This window comes from Leguminivora glycinivorella, chromosome 17 (assembly GCF_023078275.1).
Source record: "Leguminivora glycinivorella isolate SPB_JAAS2020 chromosome 17, LegGlyc_1.1, whole genome shotgun sequence".
Classification (NCBI taxonomy): domain Eukaryota; kingdom Metazoa; phylum Arthropoda; class Insecta; order Lepidoptera; family Tortricidae; genus Leguminivora; species Leguminivora glycinivorella.
Genome location: NC_062987.1, coordinates 4,955,988 through 4,983,760, shown reverse-complemented (window position 1 = coordinate 4,983,760; position 27,773 = coordinate 4,955,988). Strand labels below are relative to the sequence as shown.

The window sequence follows — 27,773 nt, the reverse complement described above, 5'->3', positions numbered from 1 at the left end:
ATTCAATCCCAACCCGCTGGCTACTAACCAACAGGTTCTGATTACACTAAACCATTTCCTACTCTCATATAATGTACTGTGATTGGTCAATCGATTCCCTTGTGTTAATTCCTGATTCGGGACGTTCATTACAACAAATTAAGCCGGCTTTGTAATTTGTACTCAAAACTCACTTAATTACAATTAATTTTGTACACGCGAACAAAGTAAGGTGCTGTAATTAGTATCTGGCCCTCCAACTGGCACTCGAAACGTTTAATGCGTCATTTTAATTGCGAATGAGCTCATTTATTTATATTTTTGTATTGGCATTCGAAAGGCTGAAACGAATATTAAGAGTCGAATGAAATGAATCTTTTTCTTTTAGTCATAACCAAGATCGATATAATACGAGACTGACAAAGCCCATACAAAAAAGGGTACCCCTGAAATGTATGGGCTTTTTAAACTTAAAACTAGATGGCGCTGTCGCAGCCTGGGAGTGGTGTAGTTATGATAGCATTTAGCAGGTGGCGCTAAAAAATCGAGGTACGATTCTTAGTATGAAGTATGTAACTCTAAAAAATAATCTTTGTTATAAGCCACAGATTTACACGAAAGTCAAAAAAAAGCATAAAATAAAATTCACACAAAGGTGGCCACATTTAATATAACTCACGTTTGGGTTTAGCTTACCATTCGAGCTAAGTCCTTCAAGGCTTACACGCGTGTATACAATTAATTCATTAGAATAAACGAGACACAAACACCCCCGGCTGCGATAAGAGAACGGCACTAAAACGTTTTTGTAATTACTGTGCTGCCGAGATGCTGCAATGCAGTCCAAGTTATTCCTGCTAATATTCTTAAGAGCATAGTAAAAGGCCTGGCCCCGTAGCCGAATGGCATTTCTCCGACGCCAAACGAAAGCGATACGCCGCTGGCTCTGTCGCGCCAATACACAAGCGCGATAGAGATAGATATCTACTAGCGCTTCGTTTCGTGAGCGTTTCGTGAGCGATTGTGCCATTCGGCTAGCCACCCAGGTATTTTGTACCTATTTATACAGTGTTTGTTTGTATACGTTGAATTGGACACATCATGGTCATGTGATATACATAGTCAAATAATGATTCTGATTCTGGACATCATAATAAATATTATAATATAATGTGTCCGCCGTTGTGTGAATTATTATTTTTAAGTGTTAATCTGTATTATATAGCTTATAGCTAAAATATCAGGGCGTTACAGATGTTAATTTGTTAAGAGTTCTTCTTCGGGATTCAAATCATACAGACAGAGATAGTCAGAGAGAGAGAGAGAGAGAGAGACCTTTTGATAAAAGATGGTCCTCCAATGTGACAATCAACTAATGCCTTTCCTTTTCTTAGCAACTATCGTCGCTATGGCAAAGACTAACATCATGTTCCTTTACAATAAATATTTACAAGTTTCCAAATTTAAAAGATTCGTAACCAACCTTAATGTAATAAAACTGCATGAATGAACATTGAGTCACAAATTCTATATCAGCGTCATATACATAATTACAACGCTGTGCCGAAAATCGAAACTTCGGGCGAACGGGAAACAAAAGACATACTTAACATTTTAATCACCATAAAATATCCGGAACCGTCAAATATCTTTCTGCGACATTTAATAAGTTTGGCGAGGGTAAAGTAAAAGTTTCAGGTTTTTTCTTTCTAGAGACACTCGCGTTCGCGTTGCAGTTTCACAAGAGCTTATGTGAGCCCGTATTATATGACGCATACAACTTTTTTCGATTAAGAACGAGATGTGAACTCCAGTTCCAGTGACCGGGTCAAAGGACGCGGAATGTGGAAGTTCAGCCCTCATCGCTTTTGGGATATGAGTTACGTTTACGATGACAGAGGATTTATTGTTTTTACTTGGAAAGACAATTATTTTCAACTTTGGAAAGTAGGTCGGGAATTTGGGATACTGCTGGGATTAGATTAGACACATATTTTTTTTCTGTTATAACCCTTTACGATGCATTGGTTTGAAAAGCCCAGCTTATAATTATGGCGATGAATTCTTTAACACTTTCGAAACCGGGCTCTACGCGGCGCTACGACATAATCGGCTACGCTTCTACGAGCGGTGTACCCGACAGTCGGGTTCTTGGTAGCGAAAGTGTTAAGTTACCTACTATATTGAGAAGTAAGCACTTAAAAGTCGTAACTTATTTTTGACCCGTAGAAATAACATCTTCATCATCATGTCAGCCCTTTATCGCCCACTGCTGAGCATAGGCCTCTCTCTAGTACGCCATGTATCCCAATCTAAATAACAATAAAAAACTATGCTAATTGGATAAAAGTGTGTCAGACTCGGGTGAGATTTAAACAGTAGGTTTCAACTAAATGTCACTTTCCAAATATCATTGGATGAAAAATAGATCAAATTGATGTCCTTTTCTCACAATCAGACATATTCTGAACGATCCGCTTAAATAATTCATAACTATACCAGAGATATTTTTCTGGCACGAATAAAGTGATACTAGACTAGATATCGGAAGGAAGTCACTAAGTGGCTAAGTGACTTCCTTCCGATATTTAGTTCATCGGTAACTTACATTAAAATTATGTCATTATGTCATTAATTATTGCCGTGGCACTGAATCTTGAGTAGTTTCATGTGGTCTGCCTACCCCGTTTAGGGAATATAGGCTTAAATTTGTGTGTATAGTGTTATCAATATTAGTGTTATCAAGTGTTATATACAATACAAATGTCACATGTTTGAAAATAAATAAAACACACACACAATGACATGACAATAATAATAAAATCCTTTATTCGCAGAAAATGATTTCAACTACATTTAAACTTCTAAAAGTCCCAGTATAGACATATCCAAGATTAAATCTAACGACATAATTTCTCTCAAACTTGACAGTGGCACGCTCACTGGCGAAGTCGAGGTTAGAGAAAAATTAAAACTTTAGCAATATGGCGCCGCGCGCACTTCATATTAACAGCTCCCAGGTAATGCTAGTTACGGTGGAAATTATATGTTATTAGCGATATCAGAAACACTAAGTAGCTGTTAGGAATGTAATATTATTATGGTTGTTGAACTAATGTTGTGACGTAAAGACGAAATTGACAAAAACACTGGGAATTTCATCTGTCGTTAGGAAAAAACGCCTACTTTTCAGGAGATGAAAAAAACTAAATTCAATTAAATAAATCCATAAAAACGAATTATATATCGCGTAACAATTTTCTGAATTCGAACGCGTGAGACTCAAAAATCGGCCCGTAGTTTACACAATCAGATCATAAAGCTAGTTGTACAATACATGAAAAATTTAATTTGTTAAAATATTTGAAAATTAATTAGGTACCTATTTAAATTATACACAAACAAAACTACACTGAAAATGTCAAACATCATTCGACATAAATATCTCACAGTCTTCGTCGGGCTTGTTCAATTATAATCCGTTTTCATAGTTTTATTTCATGAGTAACTATCGCGCCAACCGAAGACATGTAATATTAACAAAATTCAATATTAAAAAAAATATGACTTACAAACTACTCATGATCTTCAGAGAAACCTTAAATTAATACTTTTAAATTTCTTTATCAACGTTAATCAATTAACTAAATATCAATTAATTCCTTAGTAGATACCAATAGATACAATTGATAGTTATTCGCGGCGGTTAGGTAGGTAGGGGAAGGTTGCGATCATTGGACCAGAGCTTTGATTGGACTACTTAAATATTTCAAAATCTAATCGTGCTAGAGGGAAATCAGTAAGGTACAAGGTGACCTTAGACCTCATCTTGGGCCATCTCGTAACCTCAGTCGCGCCTCGCTTCCCGGAAAAGCGTGACGCGTCCAAGTGTGTTGCGAACGCTGTTGAAGTTAAATTACGCGAAGGAATAAGTATAATTACATTTGCAAGTGAATTTGTGTGTTGACGTATAATGCTTATACATTTATTAATAAGCAAATTTAAAGCAACAGTTTCCCGCCATTTGTTTTCTCTAATTTTTAATATTTTTATTTGTGATAATGATACCTAGTCGCTATCAATGGACCACCTGTGGGTTCAATCATCCGACCGGTCCAATCATGGCAACTTTTTTTAGAATTCGTAATAACTTCACCCGTGCGCAAATATACAACATGTAAGAAAAAAACTAGTACATATGAAAATATTTCTTTTTTTATAATTTGTAAAATTTGAATAAAAAATATTTCATTGAAAATATTTTTTTTGTCGATTTTCATAAGTTTCCTTGATTGGACCATTGGTCTAAATTTCCTAAGACCATTGATGGCGACTTTGTGGTCCAATCCAATGAAGGCTACTCTGGTCCAAAGAAGGCAACGGCCTATGAAAACCTTTTCACGATTTTTCTCTAAATGTATTACACTTTTTTTTATTGTGAATAATGTAGTTCAAAAATACATGTCAAGAGTATACTTATCAAAATAGTTTTATTTTTTGACATAAAATCTATAAATTATAGAGCAGCGAAGTTAAGCGGTCCAATGATAGCAACCTTCCCTACATTCAATATCAAATCATATTGTCGCCAATAGCCATCTTTCAATATTAATCCCGAATCTAAATTATTTTGAACACAAATTATCCAACAAATCCCATTCTGGCTAGGCGCAGCAATAAAATCAAAATTCAAACGAATCATTTTTGAGCAAATGCTGTTTTCGTCCCCGAGCGAAAGTTTCACTAACACGAAAATACACAGTTTTACCTTCACACACAGACTACACAGAGTAGACACCGCATTAAGAGCGTTTACAAAGAGCGTGTGGTCACCAGATAATTATACGTACACAGTACAAAGTTACAAACCACCTTCGAGTTAATTTATACACTTAATAGGAAGCAATATGGTTAATTTTTAACCGCCGCCTCAAATCTCTCAAGGAAGGAAGGTTTTCAATTAGTCTGTATGTTTTTTTTATTTTTTTTTTATGTTTGTTCCACGATATCTTCGTCGTTACTGGGCCGATTTTGAAAAATTTTTGATTGAATGTATATGCATACAGATTGGTCCCATTTTCCTTAGAACTCAGCTCTGATGATGGGATCCTGGAGAAATCGAGGGAACTCCTCAAATCTGAAATGCACACATATGGTGATTTTTGTGTTTTTTAAGGAACATTTACGTACGTAACAGTGACATTTGGTGCAGTGGAACTGTTGATCATGGCCAGAACGGAACTCCTCAAATCTGAACGGCACGTTTATAGTGACTTTGGTATTTTTATACGAACAGCATGCACTTATGTCCAGAACAGTGACATTTGGTGCAGTGGAACTGCTGATGATGGTCAGAACCGAACTCCTCAAATCTGAATGGCACACTTATAGTGAATTTGGTATTTTTATAAGAATAGCATGCACTTACGTCCAGAACAGTGACATTTGGTGCAGTGGAACTGCTGATGATGGTCAGAACCGAACTCCTCAAATCTGAACGGCACACTTATAGTGACTTTGGTATTTTTATAGGAACAGCATGCACTTACGTCCATAACAGTGACATTTGGTGCAGAGGAACTGCTGATGATGGTCAGAACCGAACTCCTCAAATCTGAACGGCACACTTATAGTGACTTTGGTATTTTAAAAGGAACAGCATGCATTTACGTCCAGAGCAGTGACATTTGGTGCAGTGGAACTGCTGATGATGGTCAGAACCGAACTCCTCAAATCTGAACGGCACATTTATAGTGACGTTGATATTTTTATAGGAACAGCATGCACTTACGTTCAGAACAGTGACATTTGGTGCAGTGGAACTGCTGATGATGGTCAGAACCGAACTCCTCAAATCTGAACGGCACGCTTATAGTGACTTTGATATTTTTATAAGAACAGCATGAACTTACGTCCAGAATAGTGACATTTGGTGCAGTGGAACTGCTGATGATGGTCTGAACCGAACTCCTCAAATCTGAACGGCACACTTATAGTGACTTTGGTATTTTTATAAGAACAGCATGCACTTACGTCCAGAACAGTGACATTTGGTGCAGTGGAACTGCTGATGAAGATCAGATCGGAACTCCTTAAATCTGAACGGCACACTTATAGTGACTTTGGTATTTTTATAAGAATAGCATGGATTTAAGTTCAGAACCGTGACATTTATTTAGTTATGTTTGTTAAGAATATTGAGTTTTCAAGTAAAGTTTTGTCAAGCTTCGATTTCTTGTAATCGGATTTATGAGGAATTGTTGAGAAAACTCCTCAAACCTTAACAGTATACGTATATTCATTTGTGTTCCCATCAAATAATTAAAGTATTAAAAGCAGTTTTAAAAAATATCTGCACATTTCTACATAATCCAACATTCGCAAGTAGCTTTCACCAGAACCTCATTTGTGTTCCCATCAAATAATTAAAGTATTAAAAGCAGTTTTAAAAAATATCTGCACATTTCGACATAATCCAACATTCGCAAGTAGCTTTCACCAGAACCCCAAAGGCGGCGGTTTTTTTTTTCTTAAAAATTATTACACTAACAAATATTTCAATTCACGTCCCGCACATCCACGCCAATCCACTCCTCTCCACGCTATGCCACTTTTCGTCTCGCCCTGCCGGTGGATAACTACCATCAGAGTTAATTTATACTTTAAAACGAAAGCAATACAGTTCATTTTTACACTAACAAATATCTCAATTAAAGTCCCGCACATCCTAGTCTACTATTTCCACCGAAGATGCGCTGGGCGAGAATTGAAAATTTGCCATACAAATTTCAATTCCCTCCCCGCTCTGCCCATTCACGCCCTGCCGGTGGAAAACCACCTTTACAATACCTACCATGATTTGAGCAGCGAAATTCAGGCCCGGTAGCCGAATGCCGTTAAATTTCTGGGATGCGAAACGCCGCAGAAATGTAGTCTGGTCCTGTAGCGCCAACACGCAAGAGCGATAAAGATAGATAGCTACTACGAAAGAGATATTATCATGAGCTGTCTAAACGTATCTATACATATGTATGTAGCCATAGTAGAATATTAATCAGTTGCAATTACATCTGCATCGAGGAAACATGTGTTTTTACTTGTGACCTACTCCTACATTCAAAAATGAGCTTTGATCGAAGGAACATATGGTCCTAATTCGAACCGCATCAAGGGCGGGAGTGGTGCTGTCGGCCGGCCAGCGAATACAATAGGGAGCGCATTCTTTAAGAGATAAGCGGAGTTGTTTACGTCGTTTAGTGAACAATTAAGCAATTTAAATAATCATTGATTTATAATGAACAGGAAAGTGATTGCAAGTGTGATTTACAAGTTATTTGGTGTTATCATTACTTCGTGTGTGAACTATTGACTTTGAAACGTATTGAAAATTACCGGATTGACTTTAAAGTGAACAAATAAGTGTAAATAACGAACCAAAATGCCTCCAGTAACTCCTGAACAAACTCAATTAATTACCAAGTTAGAAGATGTGGCCGGCATGATACAAAAAACACAAACAAACATAAAGAAGTGTCCCAAACAAAGGCTAACCGAAGGTTATGTTAAACAAAGGATTAAAATACTTGAAGATTATTGGGATATGTTTAAACAAGCACATAATAACCTCATGCATTGCACACCGCGGGAACAACGAGGAGATATCCAGTATTTTCTTAATGAAGATTACTACACTGTCGAAGACCTTTACCTATGTTTACAAGCCGACTTAACAGACTTATTGACTAAATGGGAATCAGAAAAAAAGTCATTGGAGTTATCTACCATGTCAACGTCATCGTTTCACGATGGGCCATTGCCGTTTGTAAATCTGCCAAAAATACAGCTGCCGACTTTCTCAGGAAAATATGAAGATTGGCCTACATACCAAGATTTATTCACAGCCCTCGTGCACAACACAAAATTAACAAGTGTACAAAAATTACATTATTTAAAAACAAGTGTCTCTGGGGAAGCAGAAACGTTATTGCGACATGTACAAATAACAGAGAATAATTACTCACAAGCTTGGGAGTTACTAAAAAATCGTTTCGGAAACAAGAAGATGATTGTTAATTCCGTATTGAAGAAATTGTTTGGCCAGAAGAAGATTCAAACACAGTCTGCAAATCAAATAAAAAGTTTACTTGATACTACTATGGAATGTATCAACAGCTTAAACAATATGAACATAAACACGGATTCTTGGGATCCGATAGTTATCTTTCTCGTTGTACAGAAGTTAGACACTGAGTCAGTCAAAGACTGGGAACAATCTGTACACAAGGACAGCTCAGAAGACATGCCTAAATGGGAAGAGTTACAGAAGTTTCTGGTGGCTAAGTTCCGCACATTGGAAATGGCCGCAGCAGTGTCAGTACCTACACGCGATAAACCACAAACTACGAAAACATTTCATGTTGTCGAACAAGAAGATGAAGAGAGTGTGTTTCAATGTGCACACGCTAACGTAACTTCGCAGCCTGTATGTACATATTGCAGAGGCGAACACTACATATTTAACTGCAAAGAATTTACCAAACAGTCAGTCGAAGACCGACAGGATTTTGTAAAAAAGAATCGTTTGTGTTACAACTGTCTCATTCCGTATCATAATGTCATTCGATGCAAACAGAAGACGTCGTGCCGGATCTGTAGAAAAAGACACCATTCTCTTCTGCATCAAACGAGAGAAACTAACGACGAAGTAGCTGCTACACAACAACAATCAGAAGCGGAACCTGACACAAAACTTACAACTTTACACGTTTCTAAACAACAATCGAGAGGCAAAATGTTACTGGCCACAGCACAAGTAGCAGTGAAGTCAAGCGATGGTGGTATACACATACTGCGTGCGTTAATCGACCCGTGCTCAGAAGCTTCTTTTGTATCAGAGCGAGTGGTTCAATTACTGGGTTTGCCAAGAACCAATATCAATGGAGTAGTTTCAGGACTTGAAGAAAGCACACAAATAAACCTTAAGCACATGGTCGACATTACGATTGCATCAAGATACGAAAGTGAAAAAGCTGTTCGAGTTTCAGCTTACGTATTAAAATCAGTATCCACATATTTGCCCTCTAAATCTATTTCAATAGACTCTCAGGTCATTGAAACCTTGCAATTGGCTGACCCTTCATACGACACACCTAGCAAGGTAGATATGTTGCTTGGCGCAGAAATCTACTGTCAGATTATTCAAGAAGGTTTAGTGAAAATGGATCATGGGATAGTAGCCCAAAAAACTACTTTAGGGTGGATATTAACAGGGCGGAAAGAAATAGAAGCTCAGAGCGACCAACACAATGTAACGACATTACATATAACAAGAATGGTGGCCGAAGACCGATAGAAACCGAGGCGTACAAGATAAAGAAAATACTTACAAAAGAAGAAGAACAGTGTGAAGAGATATACAAAAAAACATATAAAAGAGAAGAAAACGGAAGATACACGGTACATTTGCCATTGAAACAAAACGTTAAAGAAACAGTTAATTTATGTGGTGACACGAAACAACAAGCTATCAATCGATTTAAGGGCCTGGAACGAAAATTCCTTAAAGACAACAAGTTAAAGAAGGAATACACAAAAGTTATAGACGAGTACAAGGACATGGGACATTTAAGAAGATCAGAAAAACAAGACGATGACAATGCGCTGTATCTGGCTCACTTTGCTGTAATTAGAGAGGACAAAGACACTAGTAAAGTGCGCATAGTTTATGACGCCTCTGCCAAAGGCTCACGTGGTCACTCTTTGAATGACACCATGATGGTGGGAGCGGTTTTACAACCCGACCTTCGGAGCTTAATAATAGTTTGGCGAACACACAAGATTTGCGTCGTAGGAGATATCGTGAAAATGTATAGGATGATAAACATGACAAACGAACACATAAACCTACAACGCATTATCTGGCGAGATAGACCAGAAGATGAATTCGAGAGCTATGAATTAACAACTGTGACCTTTGGGACCGCGGCAGCTCCATTCCTAGCAGTCCGCACATTAAACCAATTGGCCGACGATGAAGAACACACATTTCCAGAAACTGCACCTGTAATAAAGAAGTCATTTTACATGGATGATCTAATGGTAGGAAATGAAAGCGTAGAAGAAACAAAGAAAATGTGCAAAGAAATTAAAGAAATATTGAAAAGAGGAGGATTCAAAATGCAGAAATGGTCGAGCAATTCAGATGAAGTTCTAGAATATTTGAAAGAAGACAACAGTACAAGAGACACACTGGAAATCAAGATGGACAAAATAATAAAGATACTTGGTTTGACCTGGAATAGACACGATGATACATTTGATATTACAGTAAACTTACCTGAGATGAGAAGTCCCATAACCAAAAGGTCTATACTTTCTGATGTTGCGCGCCTGTTCGATCCCTTTGGGTGGCTAGCGCCTGTAATTATAACCGCTAAAGTTTTTATTCAAAAGTTATGGTTGAGTCATCTAAGTTGGGACGATGAATTACAATCAGATCTGGCAGATGAGTGGATACGCTATAGGAAAGATCTAATAAACTTACAAAACATCAAGATTCAACGCTGGTTAAACATGACACGAGAAGATGATAAAGTTGAGCTGCACGGATTTTCGGATGCATCCACTCAAGCATATGCAGCCGTGACGTATCTGAAGGTCGTTAGAGGTGGGACTGTATATATATCTATAATTGCATCAAGAAGTAAAGTCGCACCCCTGAAACAACTTTCTGTTCCAAAATTAGAGCTTTGCGCCGCAGCCTTATTAGCAGAATTGATCAATGACGTCGCAGAACTTCTGAAGATTCCTAAAAACAAAATATTCGTTTGGACAGACTCAATGGTTGTACTGGCTTGGTTGCAATCTCAACCTTGCCGTTGGAAAACATTTATAGCGAATAGGACAGCAGATATTACACGATTAATAGATAATGATCGTTGGAGACATGTGCAATCTGCTGACAATCCTGCTGACATCGCGACAAGAGGAATCACAGCGCACGAATTATCTTCACAAGACCTGTGGTGGAGTGGGCCAGAATGGCTTAAAAGAGACCAAGAATACCAAAAGACAGAAGTTGTGCAAACAGAATTAGAATCAAAAACCACTCACCATTTATATGTAGAAGAAAAGCCTATATGGAAGAGGTTTTCAACAATGTCACGAATGAAAAGAGTGCTAGCTTACTGTAGGAGAATGTTGACTGACCGAAAAAGAGAACAGGAAAAAAGTAAGCACTTAACAGTCAGAGAAATGGATAAAATTGAAGAAGAATGTATAAAGTTCTATCAAAATTTAATATATGGAAAAGATATAGAAGATTTGAAAAAAGATGGAAGAGTTAAAAAAAGAAGTACCTTAATCACACTTGCACCATTCTTAGACGAGAAAGGTTTGTTAAGAGTGGGGGGACGTCTTCAAAATGCCTCATTGCCCGAAGATACCAAACACCCAATAATTATTCCACGCAACCAACACATCACCAAATTAATCGTTAAAGAGGCCCACACAAGAACACTCCATGGTTGGAATCAGTTAATGATGACTTATGTGAAAACGAAATATTGGGTTATGGGCTTAAAATCATCAGTTCGAAAATGCATACACGATTGCAAGACCTGTATAGTAGACAAGGCTAAGGTCAAGAATCAGTTCATGGGCCAACTGCCCGCAGTCAGAGTTAACCAAAACCGGCCTTTTATAAATAGCGGCGTTGACTATGCTGGGCCTATTTTAATAAGAACTTCTAAAGGCCGTGGGCACCATGCGACGAAGGGTTACATTTGTTTGTTCGTATGCATGGCTACGAAAGCTATTCATCTGGAGGCCGTGTCAGATTTGACTACACAAGCTTTCATAGCTGCCTTTAGAAGATTTGTTGCACGCAGAGGCCACTGTAAAGATGTTTGGAGCGATAATGGTACCAATTTTATTGGCTCTGCCAAAGAGTTGAAATACATGTTTGAATCTGGAAAAAGAATTTAGCCAGCGAAGTGGCAGAAATACTAGCTACTGAAGGGACAACTTGGCACTTCATACCCCCAAGAATGCCGTCATACGGAGGCCTGTGGGAAGCGGGAATTCAGTCTGCCAAGCGACATTTAGCCAGAGTAACTAAGGATACTAAGCTGACATACGAGGAATTGGCGACTTTATTGACCCAGGTCGAGGCATGTCTAAACAGTCGGCCTCTTTGCGAAATAGACAATGCTACAGGCGTCCCACTAACACCGGGACATTTCTTAGTGGGTGAACCCTTGCTCAGTGTTCCAGACTTAAATTACGAGCAGAAAAAGGTACATATACTTACCAGATGGCAGCTGGTGCAGAAGATGACACAAACCTTTTGGCGTCAATGGCAAAACGAATATCTTAACACGCTGCAACAAAGGTATAAGTGGAAGGTTGCCACACCAGCACCATGCATTGGAGATTTAGTAGTCATAAAGGATGAAATTACGCCACCTACTAAATGGTTACTAGGGAGGGTCAAGTATCTTCATCCTGGAGCAGACAACCTGGTAAGAGTGGTCACTGTACAGTGCAAGGGAGACCACCAACTTAAAAGGCCTTTGTCAAAACTGATATTGCTTCCTAAAGAAACTGAATGAACAATATTATGTGAAGTGAGTGAATTGATTGTGCATGTACGGAAAAGTTGATAATTTGATTAAAGTGTGATAAATAGTGAATATGTGACAGTATGAAACATCTTGATAAAATTTGTACCTAAATTACTGTGCATGCTTCTTTTTTAAAAATGTTAAATTTATTGAAAACTGTTCGTTTTGGCGGCCGGCATGTCTAAACGTATCTATACATATGTATGTAGCCATAGTAGAATATTAATCAGTTGCAATTACATCTGCATCGAGGAAACATGTGTTTTTACTTGTGACCTACTCCTACATTCAAAAATGAGCTTTGATCGAAGGAACATGAGCGTTTCGTGAGCGTTTGTTCATCCGGCTACGCACACAGGAGCATCTTACATCATTATTATAGTATATGGTTGTCCGGGAAACCACAACACAAGCCTTCTTGAGCGTTCCGTGCGACAGCCAATCTGTGTAAGAATGTCCTTTAATATTTACTTATTATTTTTTTATTATATCCAAGGCTTAACCTTAAAACTTATATTTTTTTAATATTCCAAAATTATACGAGAGCTGGTTATAAACGTTGACACAACTGAATCAGTTGCGTTCCCGAACTAAATTACTACGGGAGATCATGTACTCGTAAGGTGACGTTGAGGCTGGCTTGCATGCCCCGTCTCGTCTAGTAGGTGAGGTGGTCTGTGGCTTAACTCCATCAACGCCGCTAAATGTGTTATCGGAAATATGCAGTAACGTTGTTTACCTATTCAATATCTATTGCAAACAAAAGTTTAATAGTTTGGTTTAAAATTATTCAACCCTGAGGTTGATTCTGATTTAGAATTTTGATATGGTTTTGATGTACTTTAACTCGACACAGTACACGGTATACACGGTTAACTTTTCTGGATTTCGCCTAGTTTCAGAGTATGTATGTATGTATGTATAGGTATGTAATGTATCACAAAGAAACCCAAAATGTGTATACAGAATGATTATAAAAGCTGTTTTTAATGATTTTCTTTATCTTATGGATGTTAAGAGGCCTTTCTTTGCCAAGTAGTGGGACCACCATTATAGGTTAGTGAAAAAAAACCGGCCAGGTGCGAGTTGTACTCACGTTGCAAGGGTTCCGTACACTACAAGAAGCGCCTCGTTTTTAGTAGGAACTTGTCATTTTTACGAATAATCGATATTTTGAACAAAACGAAACAGAAATGAGATGTAATATTTTCAAGAGATTTGGTTAACTCCTTGCAGCTGCAGTGAGTGAAATTCGAAATTTGAGTTTTTTTCTTTTCAGTCCGACTTGCGCTTTACTGTAGATTTCTAATAGGTTTTCCTGTAATCTATAGATTAAAAACTATCTCGAGTATTTTTTTGAAAATTTTACGCTTAGTAGGTAGTTTCGGAGATAAGGGGGGGAATGGTCATTAATTTATTAAAAAAATATTAAAAAATATATTTTTGAAATACTTATAAAAAGCTCTTTCATTTGATATGTAACACAATATAGTTCTAGAAACTTTGATATTTAATTTTCACTTTTACCCCCCAAAAGTGGCCCCGATAATTGAATTTTCTTAATTTAAATTACATGACCGTCTTTGAGTTTACATATGTGTGCCAAATTTCAAGTTAAATGGTTTGGTAGTTTTGGAGAAAATTGGCTGTGACAGACGGACAGACAGACACACGAGTGATCCTATAAGGGTTCCGTTTTTCCTTTTTGAGGTACGGAACCCTAAAAATAACTAAAAGTGTATTACCGGGGCTTCTAATAATGAACCTAACTACTTGCCGAATTTAACGAAAAAAAAAACACTATATAAAAAAACTAAGTTTTCAGTGCCACTCTTACCAAATAGATAAGGGGTTAAAAAAAAAACAAATTATGATATCGTTATGACTTAAACCAGTCTCCTCTGAAAGCATGGAGACAACACTTTTCTCGAACGTTGAAGATAAATTAAAATTTTAATTTTACGCCATTATTTCCCGTAGAAAAAATTTCAAAATATTTTTCCTCTCGTCTCTGCCACTTGCGACATAAATTACTAGCAATAACACTTCGAATTTACGATTCGAGAATAACCGTGTTTAAATATCAGACGCAGTGAATTATATTTGCCTGGGAACCCGAGTTTATGAGGTGCCGGTCGTATACGGCGAAACGTCGACGCATAAAAATGACGTAATATTGCATGCAACATATATGAGCCGTATTTTATGGAGACGAAGTAACAGCGTATGTGATCAGTATATTCTCTTAAAAACATATCTGGGACCGCATTCGAAAATTTTATAGCATATATTTTATAACTATTTTGAAATAAGTTTATTAAGAGACCAGACCTCCATGAAGGTGCACACGGTCTTGAGTTATTTCGAAAAGGTTGGCCAGACATTGCCATAGATCGGGACCCATGGAAGAAAGTGAGGCGAGCGTTTGAACAACAGTGAGACACAACAGGCCGACGAATAAAAAAATAGTCTAACTGGCAGGCAAATCGCTGGCAAGTGATTACCACCAGGTCGACTAAATAAAAGAGGGTGTGTGTTGCCGGCATTTAAGGTACGGCCCGCCCTTTTCATGTAGGTTGGGACGTCACATCGGCCAGGAAATACCGCAAGCGACAGTATTAGGTCATTGAAGTCATTTAATGACCTAATACTGACGCTTGTTAACGAATTCAGCGTCAGTGATGCTACGAGATCCTAGCCTAGCGGGTAACATCGCGAGATGGTAACGAATGAATTATTAAAATATGTCGTAATCAGGAGGAGCTGTGGAATCAAAATTGACATAGTATCGTTTAGTGATCGCTTGCTCATGTGCACTTTTATTAGAACTTGATTAGTACACTTACAAAAGTAATTTTGAGAGTGGAAAAGCTTAAGAACCGGGTCATCTTAGGCGCCTTACGATACGGATCTAGAATAATGACGTTATTGTTTGAAAAAAAGTCGCTTAATTTAATTTTCTGTTTGAAAAGCTTTATGTGAATATTCTTTAAACTTGGGTCCGCTACGCGCTAGACTTAAGGTAAGTCAAAGTACTGATACATAAACTGTGTAAGCAATGTTTTAGTTGAGACATAAACTTGTATGCAGATGCCACTAATGCCGCTAATGGCACGGCAAGTGCTGGCTGTAATGCGTGATAGTGAAGGGTTATCCAGTATCACACCTGTGGTGGTAGATTGGTCTCACACCTGTCAGACTTACATAGCTGTCAGAATCTGTTACAATAGAAAGAAAGAACGTTAACAATATTCCTTACGTCTATGATACACATTAATAGGCATTATATTAACGTCACTGCAAAGGTCTCCCCTCAGCATTTTGTCAAGTTACCTACCAGGTAACTTGACGGTGGTCTTCCGTGGAGACCTGTCCAAGCGATCGCGTCAGTACATATTTATAACAAAAATTAAACTTATGAGATCTTGAAAGAGATTATAAATATTAAAACTAGATATATGACCTACTATTACATTAACATTGAGCATTAATTTATTTTTTTTATTTAACCTATGTCTGAGACTAATAAAATTAGAGTTTACCTACTGGTTGCATGGAGCGAAAATTATATAAGGCAATAATGGCATTGGCACTAGCAAGTGATCTATTAAACATATTTCTGCAAATTTAAGATGTAATTTTTGTATTTAACTTTAAAAGACAACATTGTACGGTGTATGATGGGCGAAAAGTAATTTTTTCAAACGATGAAACTGCAGTTAATTTGAAGTCACTCGCAAAGATAGTGTTAGTTAGTGTTAGTTATAAGTATGTACTAAATTGCTTTACCCTACCCGGATCCATGTAACATAGTCATATAAGCCCTAGACATAATGTATGACTGCAATAAACCAATATGAATATGAAAATAAGATACCAGTTAGATTGTGGACTGTTTTTATTAGATAATTTCAGTACACTAAGTACCGAAGAAATACCGAATGCGCTGAGACTAGTATACTTAATATTTACGACTTCTCGCACCGCAGGCCCTAAAGGAGATTTCTTTTTTTGTATTTTAAGTAGATATAATTCCAAATATTTATTTATCGTATGGCATTATATTTACGTCACTGCATCATACCATTAAAAATTAAACCTAGTTCTGTTCATTTAATATAGAAGGCATAAGACAAGCTAAATAATTCCAGTAATTTCATATATTATGTAAATTACTTGTTTTTAGTTTTCTGTTGTTAATTGTTAGCCTATCAAAAGGCTATATCTTGACTCAGGAATAATATATAAGGTCCTAATTTATTAGTTGCAGATATTTTAACACATGATACTTTACATTAAAATAATTAACTTTAAATATAAATTAAGAAATCTTTTCATGTAACTTTTTTGATTTCATTTTCCTAACAAAAAAATTAATTATAATTTCGTCTAAAAAAAATCATCATGTGCATTATCACATGTCACAATAACACTGTCTGTCATGTCAACAATTGTTTGTTGTAAATGTCGTAAAGGTTCGGCGGGAAAACTGCACATGTCATTGAAGTGGCCAGTTACAGTTAAGTGGTACGTAAAAGAGGTACTAGAATCTGTTCAATGAGTTTTCATTTAATAATCACATAAACAGGGTGTTTTTACGTAGCAAATTTGTTTTTCCGTTTTCTCCAAAAAAACATCGTAAAAGCTATAATGTTTCACGGTTTAATATACTCCAGAGACCGAGTACTATCAGCTGTAAAAATATCTGCATCTAATAAATTAGGACCTTATATATATATTAAGTAAGTTATCCATTTCTTAATGCAATCTAATTATATAGAAACATTTCCTCGCAAGTTGCCTGCAACCGGAGCACTTTAATCAACAGCTGTTTGCTTAATGAGATGACGCATGCAACGGTTTCTCGCACCTCTGCCGGCCTAGCCGAAATGACAATCATTGATGCTGTGTGGCGATCGAAATACACTCTGGCTCTGTCACGTCACTACAAAAGAGCAATAAGGAAGGCTAGCTACGAAACGCTCAGAAAGCGTACGCGATTCTGACGTTGGCTAGGTACCCTGTAGAGCTAATACAATTTAGCTTACGAGGAGTAGAAGCGCTGGATGCATTGGAAGCTACTTGGATTCTAGGATCTTTCATTTGTTCGGAAGTTTGCCAGAGCTTGGTTTGAAAAAGGAATGCCATCAAAAACGTTTTCATGAGGTAATTTAATTGCCAAAAATCAGGGTTTTTATATTTAAGAGATATATGCTATTGAAGCTTCATTTTCGTATAATGTAGTAATTAAATAAGTGTTGAATAAAAGCTAAGATCAATGAAGGAGATCATAACGAAAATGCGTACCTACTCGTAAGTGTAATAAAATCTAGATTTACTATGTGTATTTAGGCACAAAATGAGTCTAGAAAGAGAGTTTATTAATACTTATCAAATAATTATGAAAGCGCTTTAACAGTCGTTAAGATATTTAAAAGAACTCTCGTCTTCAAAGAATTGTACCTAATAAAATAAAGCTGGGACCATTTAATTTACTAAGTACCAAGTCGAGGTACATATATTATTTATTCAAGTTGAATTCGCATAAAATTTGTGCAAACATTTGTCAGCAAAAAAGTGGCTGTTCCTTTGTAAGGTATTAAATTAAATTCATAATAATTTCATTCAAACAGTAGGGATTTGGAATATGGACCATCATTTTTCGGCCGAGAAAATGTATGGTTTGAAACACTACGCTATTTGTTTGTTTATTAAAGTTATTTGTAATACCTTACAACCCCCCCGAGCGTGTCATATTTTGTACTGACATTGTTACCTGTGATAGGAAATATGTATCTGGCTCTTGAGTGTACATAATATTTTGTAAGTACCTATTGTTGCAATTAAATATATCATGCAACGAGGCATTTTTTATGTTTTGGTTGTCTATCACCTAGAAAAATTGGCAGGTAAAAAAGCGTTCTACACAAGTTCATATTTCCCACGCAAAATATTCACAACAGATTTTGACGATACTTATTGTCCCGGAGCTGTAAGTTCACATTTTGACACATGACAGCGTCCACAAAACGTAAACTCGTGGGACCTAATGAAATTTTAAATAAAATCCTGTAATAATATTTAAAAAAATCAAGTACTTAAAAACAATATTTCGCTTACTTTAAACATTTTTGCGGATCTTCGTTAGTGAGTATTTTACGATATTAATTTATCACGCAGGATTTACTTATTATGTCATTTATCATTTATTTTTATTTTTAAACTAGTGCTGTGGCAAAGTCTGTCATTTCGATTCAAATTACATTTCAGTTAGTTGATAGAAATCGTATATGTTTAAGCGCCTCCTTGTACATAGGCCCTAATCGATTCAACCAATTCGTAAGTAATCGCTAGATTTGGCAAACAATACGTCTTAGCCACGTCGCAACTTTACATACTTTAAAACAAATGTGTCAAAAATGTGAACTTACAGATCTGGGACAATAGTTGATAGTGACGCTCATAAAAATAAGTAAATAGTGAATAGCCCAAAGTGACAGTGGTTGACGTTAACGTAAAATGGGGTGAATAGGGATGCCGAGGAATAGAGACGAGGCTAAAAATGTGATTTGCTCTCCAATTTCTTTAAAAAATACTTCAGAAATTATATGCATGTGTGACACGCAACTAGCTCTGTCGTACCAATAAAGAAGAGCGTTAGAACACTTCGAGCTAGCTGGGATAGCAATATAAGCGTAGGCTCTGCGTTGCCTATTCACTTTCAGAATTTTTTGGGTTTGAAGCTTTTATATTTCCTAGTCGAACATCTTAAGCACTTGCTTATATTTTGCACATAATAAATACGCTTACCAAATACCAAAATTTGAAAGCCGTTCAGGGTCAAATCGTGTTATCCTTTCTAATGCATCACACAACAAAATAAGAATACGCTTCCTACTTTACAATTAAACCTTAGCTTAGTTAAGGTCTAAACTGACAACATTTTAAGATTCACCCTTATTCTTCCTTAATAGGCCGTTTATCTATACCCTCGCAAGTGAATCGTATCGACTATCCCGTATTTCACTTAAAGAGTTGTTTTCCAAGCGGATCGCATGAATAGCAGCCTTTTGATGGAAATTTAATGAGCGCAAGGGAGGACTGACCATTACTGAGACAAGGGTGGTTATTCTAAACGGTACCGGGCATAGGTCGAGCTTTGGTCGACCAACATAAATCGTTATGTGATCTAATAAGTTTTTTTTTATACTACGTCGGTGGCAAACAAGCATGCGTACCGTCTGACGCCGAAAACTACCCGCATCCTTGAATTCTGGCAATCTTAAATACTCCCCGGCAGGAACAGAATACTCACTATATGTAGGGTCTATTAGTTATTTGATTGCAGTTTTCTGCAACGTATCATACCTATGTTTACAAGAAGATCCGGTACCTGCTGCTCTTGCAGCGATTGTGGCATTAGGTGCACTACATGCCTCAATCTGTTGCGAAACGCAACTGTTGAAGTGACGAAGATATTTATGGTATGGAAGAGCGCTAGAGATCCACTAAGCTTTTCCTTATTGACGTTATTGTATATACTATCGTAACATAGGCTAGATAGTCTGAGGCGCGCATGCCGCGGTCGCTACTGGAAACTATCACGAGTGTGGATTTTCGGCCGTAGGATTTCCGCGTTTGTAAAATCCTGTCAATTTCTACATCGAAACATGCAATGTTACAGACTTACGTTTACATGCAATATGTACGAGTATTTTAAGTTGTCTTAAGCTGACGGTAATCTCAAAATTTTTATATTTAAATGATTCGTTATACTACGCATCCTTGTTAAGGATCTTGAGTTCTCATTTCACACTGGAGGACTAGTTGTTTTATTAGTGCTTGGCATGCGTTGGGAATGTAAGACAAGGGCCGTTTCAATGGACTGTCCGAAGGGGATAAATATGCACATTTTGAAACGTTTTTGTGCATCCTTACTAGTATCCTACCTATGCATTATTTTACGTTTAAAGGTATGGGTTTAGTACAATGATTGTGTAGTAATCAAATAGGTAAAACTGTATGATTTGTAAAGCTTTACTTACTAAAATTTTAATCTAGCGGCGTGATGTTTAGTATGGTAGTTACGTGGCATTTTTGTTATTTGTAAGTCATCTGCCTAAAAAATATAAATTGTAACTCAGATGTTTTTAGATTTATACTACAAAAACTAATGAACTAACAATTTTTAATTATTATGTTTTCGGATAAAACCTTTTAGTTTTAGAACTATCAATAATTGTTCATTAAAGAGGTAGAATTAATTTATAAAGCTTTTCAAAAGATCTTTCAATACGAAGTACCGCCGAGGTGTAGGCGTTTCCAAGCAAAAGTCAGTACTTATTCGCTTTCATACCTTAACTAGGTATTAAGACATCCGCGGAGCTAACAAGGTCCTCAACTATTTGCTGAATGCCGGCCTTTCAGGCTAGACTCGTTAACTTAAAACAAACAGTATATGCCGCTAAACGAGAGGCTTATTCAGATTTTGAAAGATTTTACCAAAAAAATCTTACATAATTATAATTGTCTCGCCATGTGAACTTTTCTGAGTTGTCAGTTGTCAATTGAAATCAAATTCTCAAGGATGAAACTTTGGGACAATGTAGAGTTCATATCGGTGGTTAATGTGTGCATATTTTCTAGTTCGGCCCATCGGCCAATTTTTTGCTATCAAGTGATGAAGGTGAAAAAAAAAGTGCTTACTTTCCTTAAATTCTCAAGGCTGATTTTTATATATGTGTTAGAGCACGTTGTTAGAAATTGGTTATCATCAATGCCAGACCGTTTCCGCTGGCCATAACTTTTACCAGACGCGACAAAGTTGGCAAAAAACGACTCTAACTTACCTCATTTTCTCAAGCCTGATTTTGATATAGGTATGATACGCAGGGACCTGTAACTAGACCGTTTGTAAGCAGCCAGACCAATCGGATGGACCCAACCATCCGCCAGACCGACTTAAAGTTTCGATATGAGCATTAGTAGAATTGAAATATTCCGGGTCTATAAAAGCTAAAAACTTGAATTTTCTACATTAAGCTACGTGTATATTATATACTTGACGTAATAAGCGACTTTCAAAAGTCTTACTTCTAAGGAAATAAAAAAATGAAAGTTTATATGTGGTGCAAGATTAATTTTAAGCTATGAATTTTATTTACACTGCGTAAGTACATGTTTATTTTATTATAAATATAAATTTTACCAGACGCGACAAACTTGGCAAAAAACGACTCTAACTTACCTCATTTTCTCAAGCCTGATTTTGGTATATGATACGCAGGGACCTGTAACCAGACCGTTTGTAAGCAGCCAGACCAATCGGATGGACCCAACCATCCGCCAGACCGACTTAAAATTTCGATATGAGCATTAGTAGAATTGAAATATTCTGGGTCTATAAAAGGTACACGTAGCTTAATGTAGAAACAAAGTATGTTTCATTCAGTATCAAGAACTCCATGCAACCCTCTGCCCTTAGAATTCAAGCTCATACATGTCGAGACACATACGCAGCGCCCTGCAACTGCTACACACTTGTTGAAACTAATGTTGTCAAATATCTTGGTGTACATGTACGCGCCAGTTGACGGTACTGTCAGAATCCCAGGAACCCATAAATAACTCACATACGTTTGTTGTTAACCATAGTCTTTAATGCACTGATTTTTGTACTTAATGCAATTACACGTGTTGAATAAATAATCTAGGTCGCGCGAGTGCGCATATTTGCGTAAAGACATTGCTACAGTATATGCTATACCTACGCTGTACGATAGCTAGATCGTACATACTGCCACTTATAAAGCAAAACAACGAGAAGCAACCTAAGAGTATGCAAAATTATAAACGTTAAATAAATGAGTAAAAACCATATGTCAATTTAACAAAGAAATGCTATAAAAATAGTAGTGAACACTGTAAAAGAAGGTAGGTAAATGATTATGTTTCTTCATTTAAGTCCCTAAAGCTAACTTTTCGTCTCTGCTACGGCGTCATTGGGATGTCTGAGAAGGACGTAGCACGCTGAGGCGCCGACGTGCTTGTCGTCGCAGGAGCGGCCGCAGGGGTCAGTGATAGTACTGCTTGCAGTGGGGTGTCAGGTTGAGTAGGCGTCGACTTGCGTTTCAATTTGCAGATAGCAAGTATAATAGTTATGGTTGAAGTAATTCCCAATGCAATGTAGATTATGACGTAATGTGTGGTGTCATTTCTATCAAATGTGTCCAAATGTGCTTCTTTAATGGCCGTTAATTTCTGGCTTATGTCAAGAAATTCTTCGTTATGATCTTCTGTTAAAATAGGAACATCTTTCGGTAAGGATGTTCTTATTACGTCATTGATCGGTGATATTTTCGGAATTTCCATGTACAAGTCTTGCACAAACATTTGACTCTTGTAATCATGTTGTGAATGTATGACGAAGGATTTTCCTCTTATAGCGCACCCTGCAGGAATTGTGACCAAACCCGTGTCGATCAATGTCTCAGTGGATACGCCGTTATCACATATCACGCGTATTGGGTGCTCTTGGCAGTAGGAATACAGCCAGGTGTCTTGTGCATGTAATTTGATCCACCTGTCAGCGCATTTCTTGGCTGTCGCTTGGCAATAAGGTTTGTTACTGTTGTTTTTTAGCTATTGCATGTCACAAATAGATTCACCGACTTTCATTGTGTATACAGGGTGATTTAAAGGACAGAGCATTTTATCATTTTTGTGAGCGCTGCATGCGTGAATGTCAGTTTCTGTCATTGGAATTATGGTGTCTTTCTTGACGTTGATTGCAATGTATTTCGTTGCTGTTGAGATGTAAAGGGCGTTGTCTCCGTTTCTGCGTGGAAGGTCGATAATAGCGTCTAACTCGAACTGTTCACGGTTTAATAATGGTAGGCGTATCTCCATTATTAAGGTCTTTCGAGTCACTTTTACGTGGATATGGAGCAACCCGTACAGGTCTTCAGCGTTGTCAACTGGAATGGTGAGGTCATCCTGTATGTGCCCCGATATCAGTTCTAACTGTTGTTGGAGTTGCATCGGGGGTAGTAAATGCACGTTTAATCGACCATGATATATGTCAGTGACGGTGTCAACTAGGGTATCTTGAATTCTTCTTAAATTTGAGATGATGACATCCGCCGCTACCATAGACGAAAGTAGCGAGAACGAGTTCAGTAAACGTAAACTCGTGGATTGTGCTTGATTCACATCTTCGATTAGATTATGGACGGTTTTTGCAATTGAGTCAAATTGATTTTTCATGATAATCTCGTTGCGTTTGAGAATATTGTTGTGAGCTTCAAGTATGGATGTCTGGTTTTTGTACAAGTTGAAAATGTGATCTTCTCGCTTCGTAATTGTGTCAATATCCTTTTCATATTTTTCTGCAAATCGATCATCAAGTACGCCAAATAAGGTATTAGCTAAATAGCCGACTCCATTGGCTAGACCTCTTCGTTGGCGGTTTGTGTTAGGGTGACTTGTCAGCAAATCGTTGTAGTGACGCAGTTCATTTAACTCGTGTTCGAATTGTGCAATAATTGGAGCACATGTGTAGTCATTGTTGCATTTTGTTTTTATAAGTTGAATGTACTTTTCGATTGAACATATGCTATCCCAATATGTCGTCATGTTGTAAAATGCGACCATCTTCCACTCATCCTGTATGATCCTTATGTCTGCAATTTTGTCAAAATAAAGCGAGTTGTTGGTTTGTATCTTGTCAATATGGAGTGTCTGGGCGGTAGCCGGTAGCACACATGTCATTAATAACAGTAACATCGATGTTATAAAACATTGTTTATTGCCTCGTGCTCGTTTATGCGTTTTTGGTGGAACGGAGTCAGATTTCATGTCCGGGTCTATGGGACTGGTTTGTTCTGACTTTTGAATAGGCAACGGAACTATTTTGACCACGGGTCTTTGGATTTCTCTTCCTTTTGTTTTTAGCGTAACAACACGGACGTATCCGTCCTTGCCGTGATGTACGTCTGTCACACGACCCATGGCCCACTTCGCGGGTGGTAAAAAGTCTTCCTTGATGAGCACGATGTCAGTTATATCTTTGTCAAACTCTTGCCGCTGTACTACTTTTGCCATAATATTGTATGCATTTTCAATTTCCTTAGTTGTCAAGTAGTTCGTGTATATAGGTTTGTTTTGCAAAATGCCTAGGGAGTCATGTTCGCCCGACGTAGCCGGCTGCGCATACGTCACGCGATGTCGTAGGTTTGTTATGAAACGTGATACGTAACATATGATTCGTACTATGCGGGACAGTGAGCTGTGTTTTTCCAATAAATCTTCAATAGTTGAAGATGTTGCCAGGACAAGACAGGTCTTCTTTTCTTGTTTGGCCTCACATTGGGGTAATGCAATTTTGTTAACATTGTCAGGAATTTCCCCTTTTATGAAGTGAGGCCCTTCCCACCATAGCGCGTGTGTTGTCAGCTGAGTAGTAGAGATGCCTCGCGTCGCACAGTCTGCGGCGTTATTCTGCGAGCTTACATGTCTCCAGCATGTGTAGGGCATAATGTCAAGGATTTCGGTTACCCGATTGGCTACAAATGTCTTCCAGCGCGATGGGTTTCCTTTTAACCATCCCAATGTGACAAGTGAGTCACACCACCCGTAAATAGGTATGGATGCATTTGGCAGTGTTTTAAGGATCTTTGCCATTAGTTTAGATAATAGGAGAGCTCCCGAAAGTTCCAGTTTAGGCAATGTCAGTGGCTTCTTTTTCGGTGCAAGTTTCGTTTTCGAAGCAATGATTCGTGTCGTAATTTCTCCTCTGTCATTGATGGATTTAAGATAGATAACACATGCGTAGACCTTTTCCGAAGCGTCGCAAAAGCCATGGACTGCAAGCGCCTGTGTGGTGTCTCCGATCCATCGGGGTATTGTCAATTTGTCAATGTTGAGTAAGTCATCACGAATTCTGGACCATTCTTGCTGATTATCTTGTGGCACTTCTTGATCCCAGTCAGTCCCGGTGAGCCAAACCTTTTGGAATAATAGTTTAGCTCTGATGGTTACGGGTGAAAGCCATCCGAGAGGGTCAAATATTCGGGATATTTCGGATAGCAATATCCGTTTTGTGCATTTATCCGAGTTCGATTGTTTATGTTTGTAATGAAACGTAAAGGTGTCGGTAAGCGGACTCCATTGTAATCCGAGCGCCTTTGTTGATTTCATGTCATTTGTAATGTCAATTGCAGATTGATTTATTTTGTCAGGTGATAAGTTAGATAATAGTTGAGGTGTGTTGCTGGCCCATTTTCTTAGGTTCATACCAGCACCACGGAGCATGTCAATGAGCTGTTGCTGCGTTTCTCGCGCTTCGTCAATATTATTGCATCCACTTAATAGGTCATCAACGTAGAAATCCGTCTGCATGACCTTGGAGGCTAAGGGATATTTGTCAGCGTCATCGATGGCTAGTTGAGCCATAGTTCTTAGTGCGAGGAACGGGGCGGCTTTCATGCCGTAGGTCAGGGTGCAGAGTTTGTATTCCTTTAGAAGATCTTGAGGATGGTCTCTCCACAGTATCTTTTGCAGGTGTTGTTGATCTTCCTGGATAAGTATGCACCGATACATCTTTTCACAGTCTGCAGTGTAGACGATTTTGTATGTTCTCCACCTCAGTAGGAGATCTTGAATATCTTGTTGCAGTTTGGGCCCACATTCCATCAGATCATTTAAGCTGTATCCTGAGGCTGTGGGGGATGAAGCATTGAATACCACACGCAATTTGGTAGTGGTAGAGTCCATCTTATGCACCCCATGATGAGCGAGATAGCATGAGGGCTCCTGCCGAGTCGTACACTCTTCCATGTGGCCCAATTCCAAGTATTCTTCCATGAACTTTTTGTAGCTTTCTTCCAATTTGGGGTTTCTTGTCAAACGTTGTTCTAGATGATGAAATTGGGCGAGAGCCTTTGATTTTGATTGACCCAATTTAGCTTCAAAATTGTCTTGCATGGGCAGCCTAACTTCATATTTTCCATTAGGCAACCGTCTTGTAGTTTGTGAGTATAGTTGTTCACAGTATTGTTCTTGTTCAGTTGCAGGGCTATCCTGGCCGCTGAGTTCTTCCAGCTCCCAGTAGTTGGCGATTGCTCGCAGGTCATTAATTATGACGTTGCAGTTACGTAATTGCAGAGAGGTAGCGTTTACACCCCCGGAAATGATCCAACCCAAAAGAGTCTGTTGGGCAATGGGCTGCTGGTCCGATCCTCTGACGAGACCTCCCATTATAATTCTAGAATAGACCCTTACATCAAGCAAAATGTCAATCGGTTTCGAAATATTGTAGTCTGGGTCAGCCAGTTGTAAATGTTGAATATGTTCATCGTTTTGTTTCTCAAATGAGTTGCTAGGCAGGTTATTAATAAGCTTCGGCAAAATTAACGCATTGGTATGGAAGGCGAAGTCATCATGAATTGATTTGCAGTCGAGTCTGACCTTCCCTTTAACCTTTCTTGTACTTTTGCCGATTCCTGTAACGGATGCGTTTAATTGTTGGCGGGGTATTCCCAGCCGGTGCATAGCATCTTGACTGATCAGTGAAATCTGTGAGCCTTGGTCTAAAAGGCACCGAAGTGTCACATACCCATTGTCATTCGTTCGTACACGTATTTGTACAGTTGTCAATAAAGTTTCGCCATCGTCGTCCGCAACGTGATTACTTGACGATTCCCGGTTATATTGCTGACGCTGTTGTTGCTTAGCGGCGGCGGGCGGCGACCGCGATATTTGACCGGCGTGTTCATTTATCGCGTCATGTAGTAAAGTATTATGCCTTTCATGGCAAATTTTGCATGTTTTTGTAGAATTGCATACATTGCGCTCATGTACATAGAGACAGTTTTTGCACATTCCGTGTTTCGAAACTGTTTTCCATTTTTCGTCCGGTGACATCAATTCAAACTTCTTGCATTGGTATAATGGATGGTTTATATTGCATACTACGCAAATTGCATTAATATTGAAGTTGAATGAACTTGGTTTACCGGACGATGTTCGTTTGTAGGCCGGGGAAAAGGTATCCTTGGGCTTGAATGTCAGTTGTTTATTAGATGACGATGATGATGATCCTGCAGATTCTCGATCTTTCCTGCTCATAGGTTCCAGTGCGAGGAACTTCGTTTCCAAGAAAGCGGTGAATTC

The 27,773-nt window shown here is 38.0% G+C and overlaps 2 protein-coding genes across 2 annotated transcripts in view; one reads left to right on the top strand and one right to left on the bottom strand.

Moving 5' to 3' along the window:
• Nucleotides 1-27,773, bottom strand: part of LOC125235507 (semaphorin-2A-like) — a 782,062-nt gene that overhangs the window by 612,505 nt on the left and 141,784 nt on the right. The window lies entirely within an intron of this gene.
• On the top strand, nt 8,162-11,964 carry LOC125235579. The gene is made up of 2 exons (XM_048142175.1): nt 8,162-8,349; nt 9,249-11,964. The coding sequence occupies exons 1-2, from the start codon at nt 8,162-8,164 to the stop codon at nt 11,962-11,964; spliced, it is 2,904 nt and encodes a 967-aa protein (XP_047998132.1).

Bases quoted from the DNA above. Each gene is read 5' to 3' on its own strand.
- LOC125235579 (XM_048142175.1), top strand. From the start codon at position 8,162: ATGAACATAAACACGGATTCTTGGGATCCGATAGTTATCTTTCTCGTT. The intron at 8,350-9,248 runs GTCAGTACCTAC...GGATATTAACAG, and splicing joins TTGGAAATGGCCGCAGCAGT to GGCGGAAAGAAATAGAAGCT.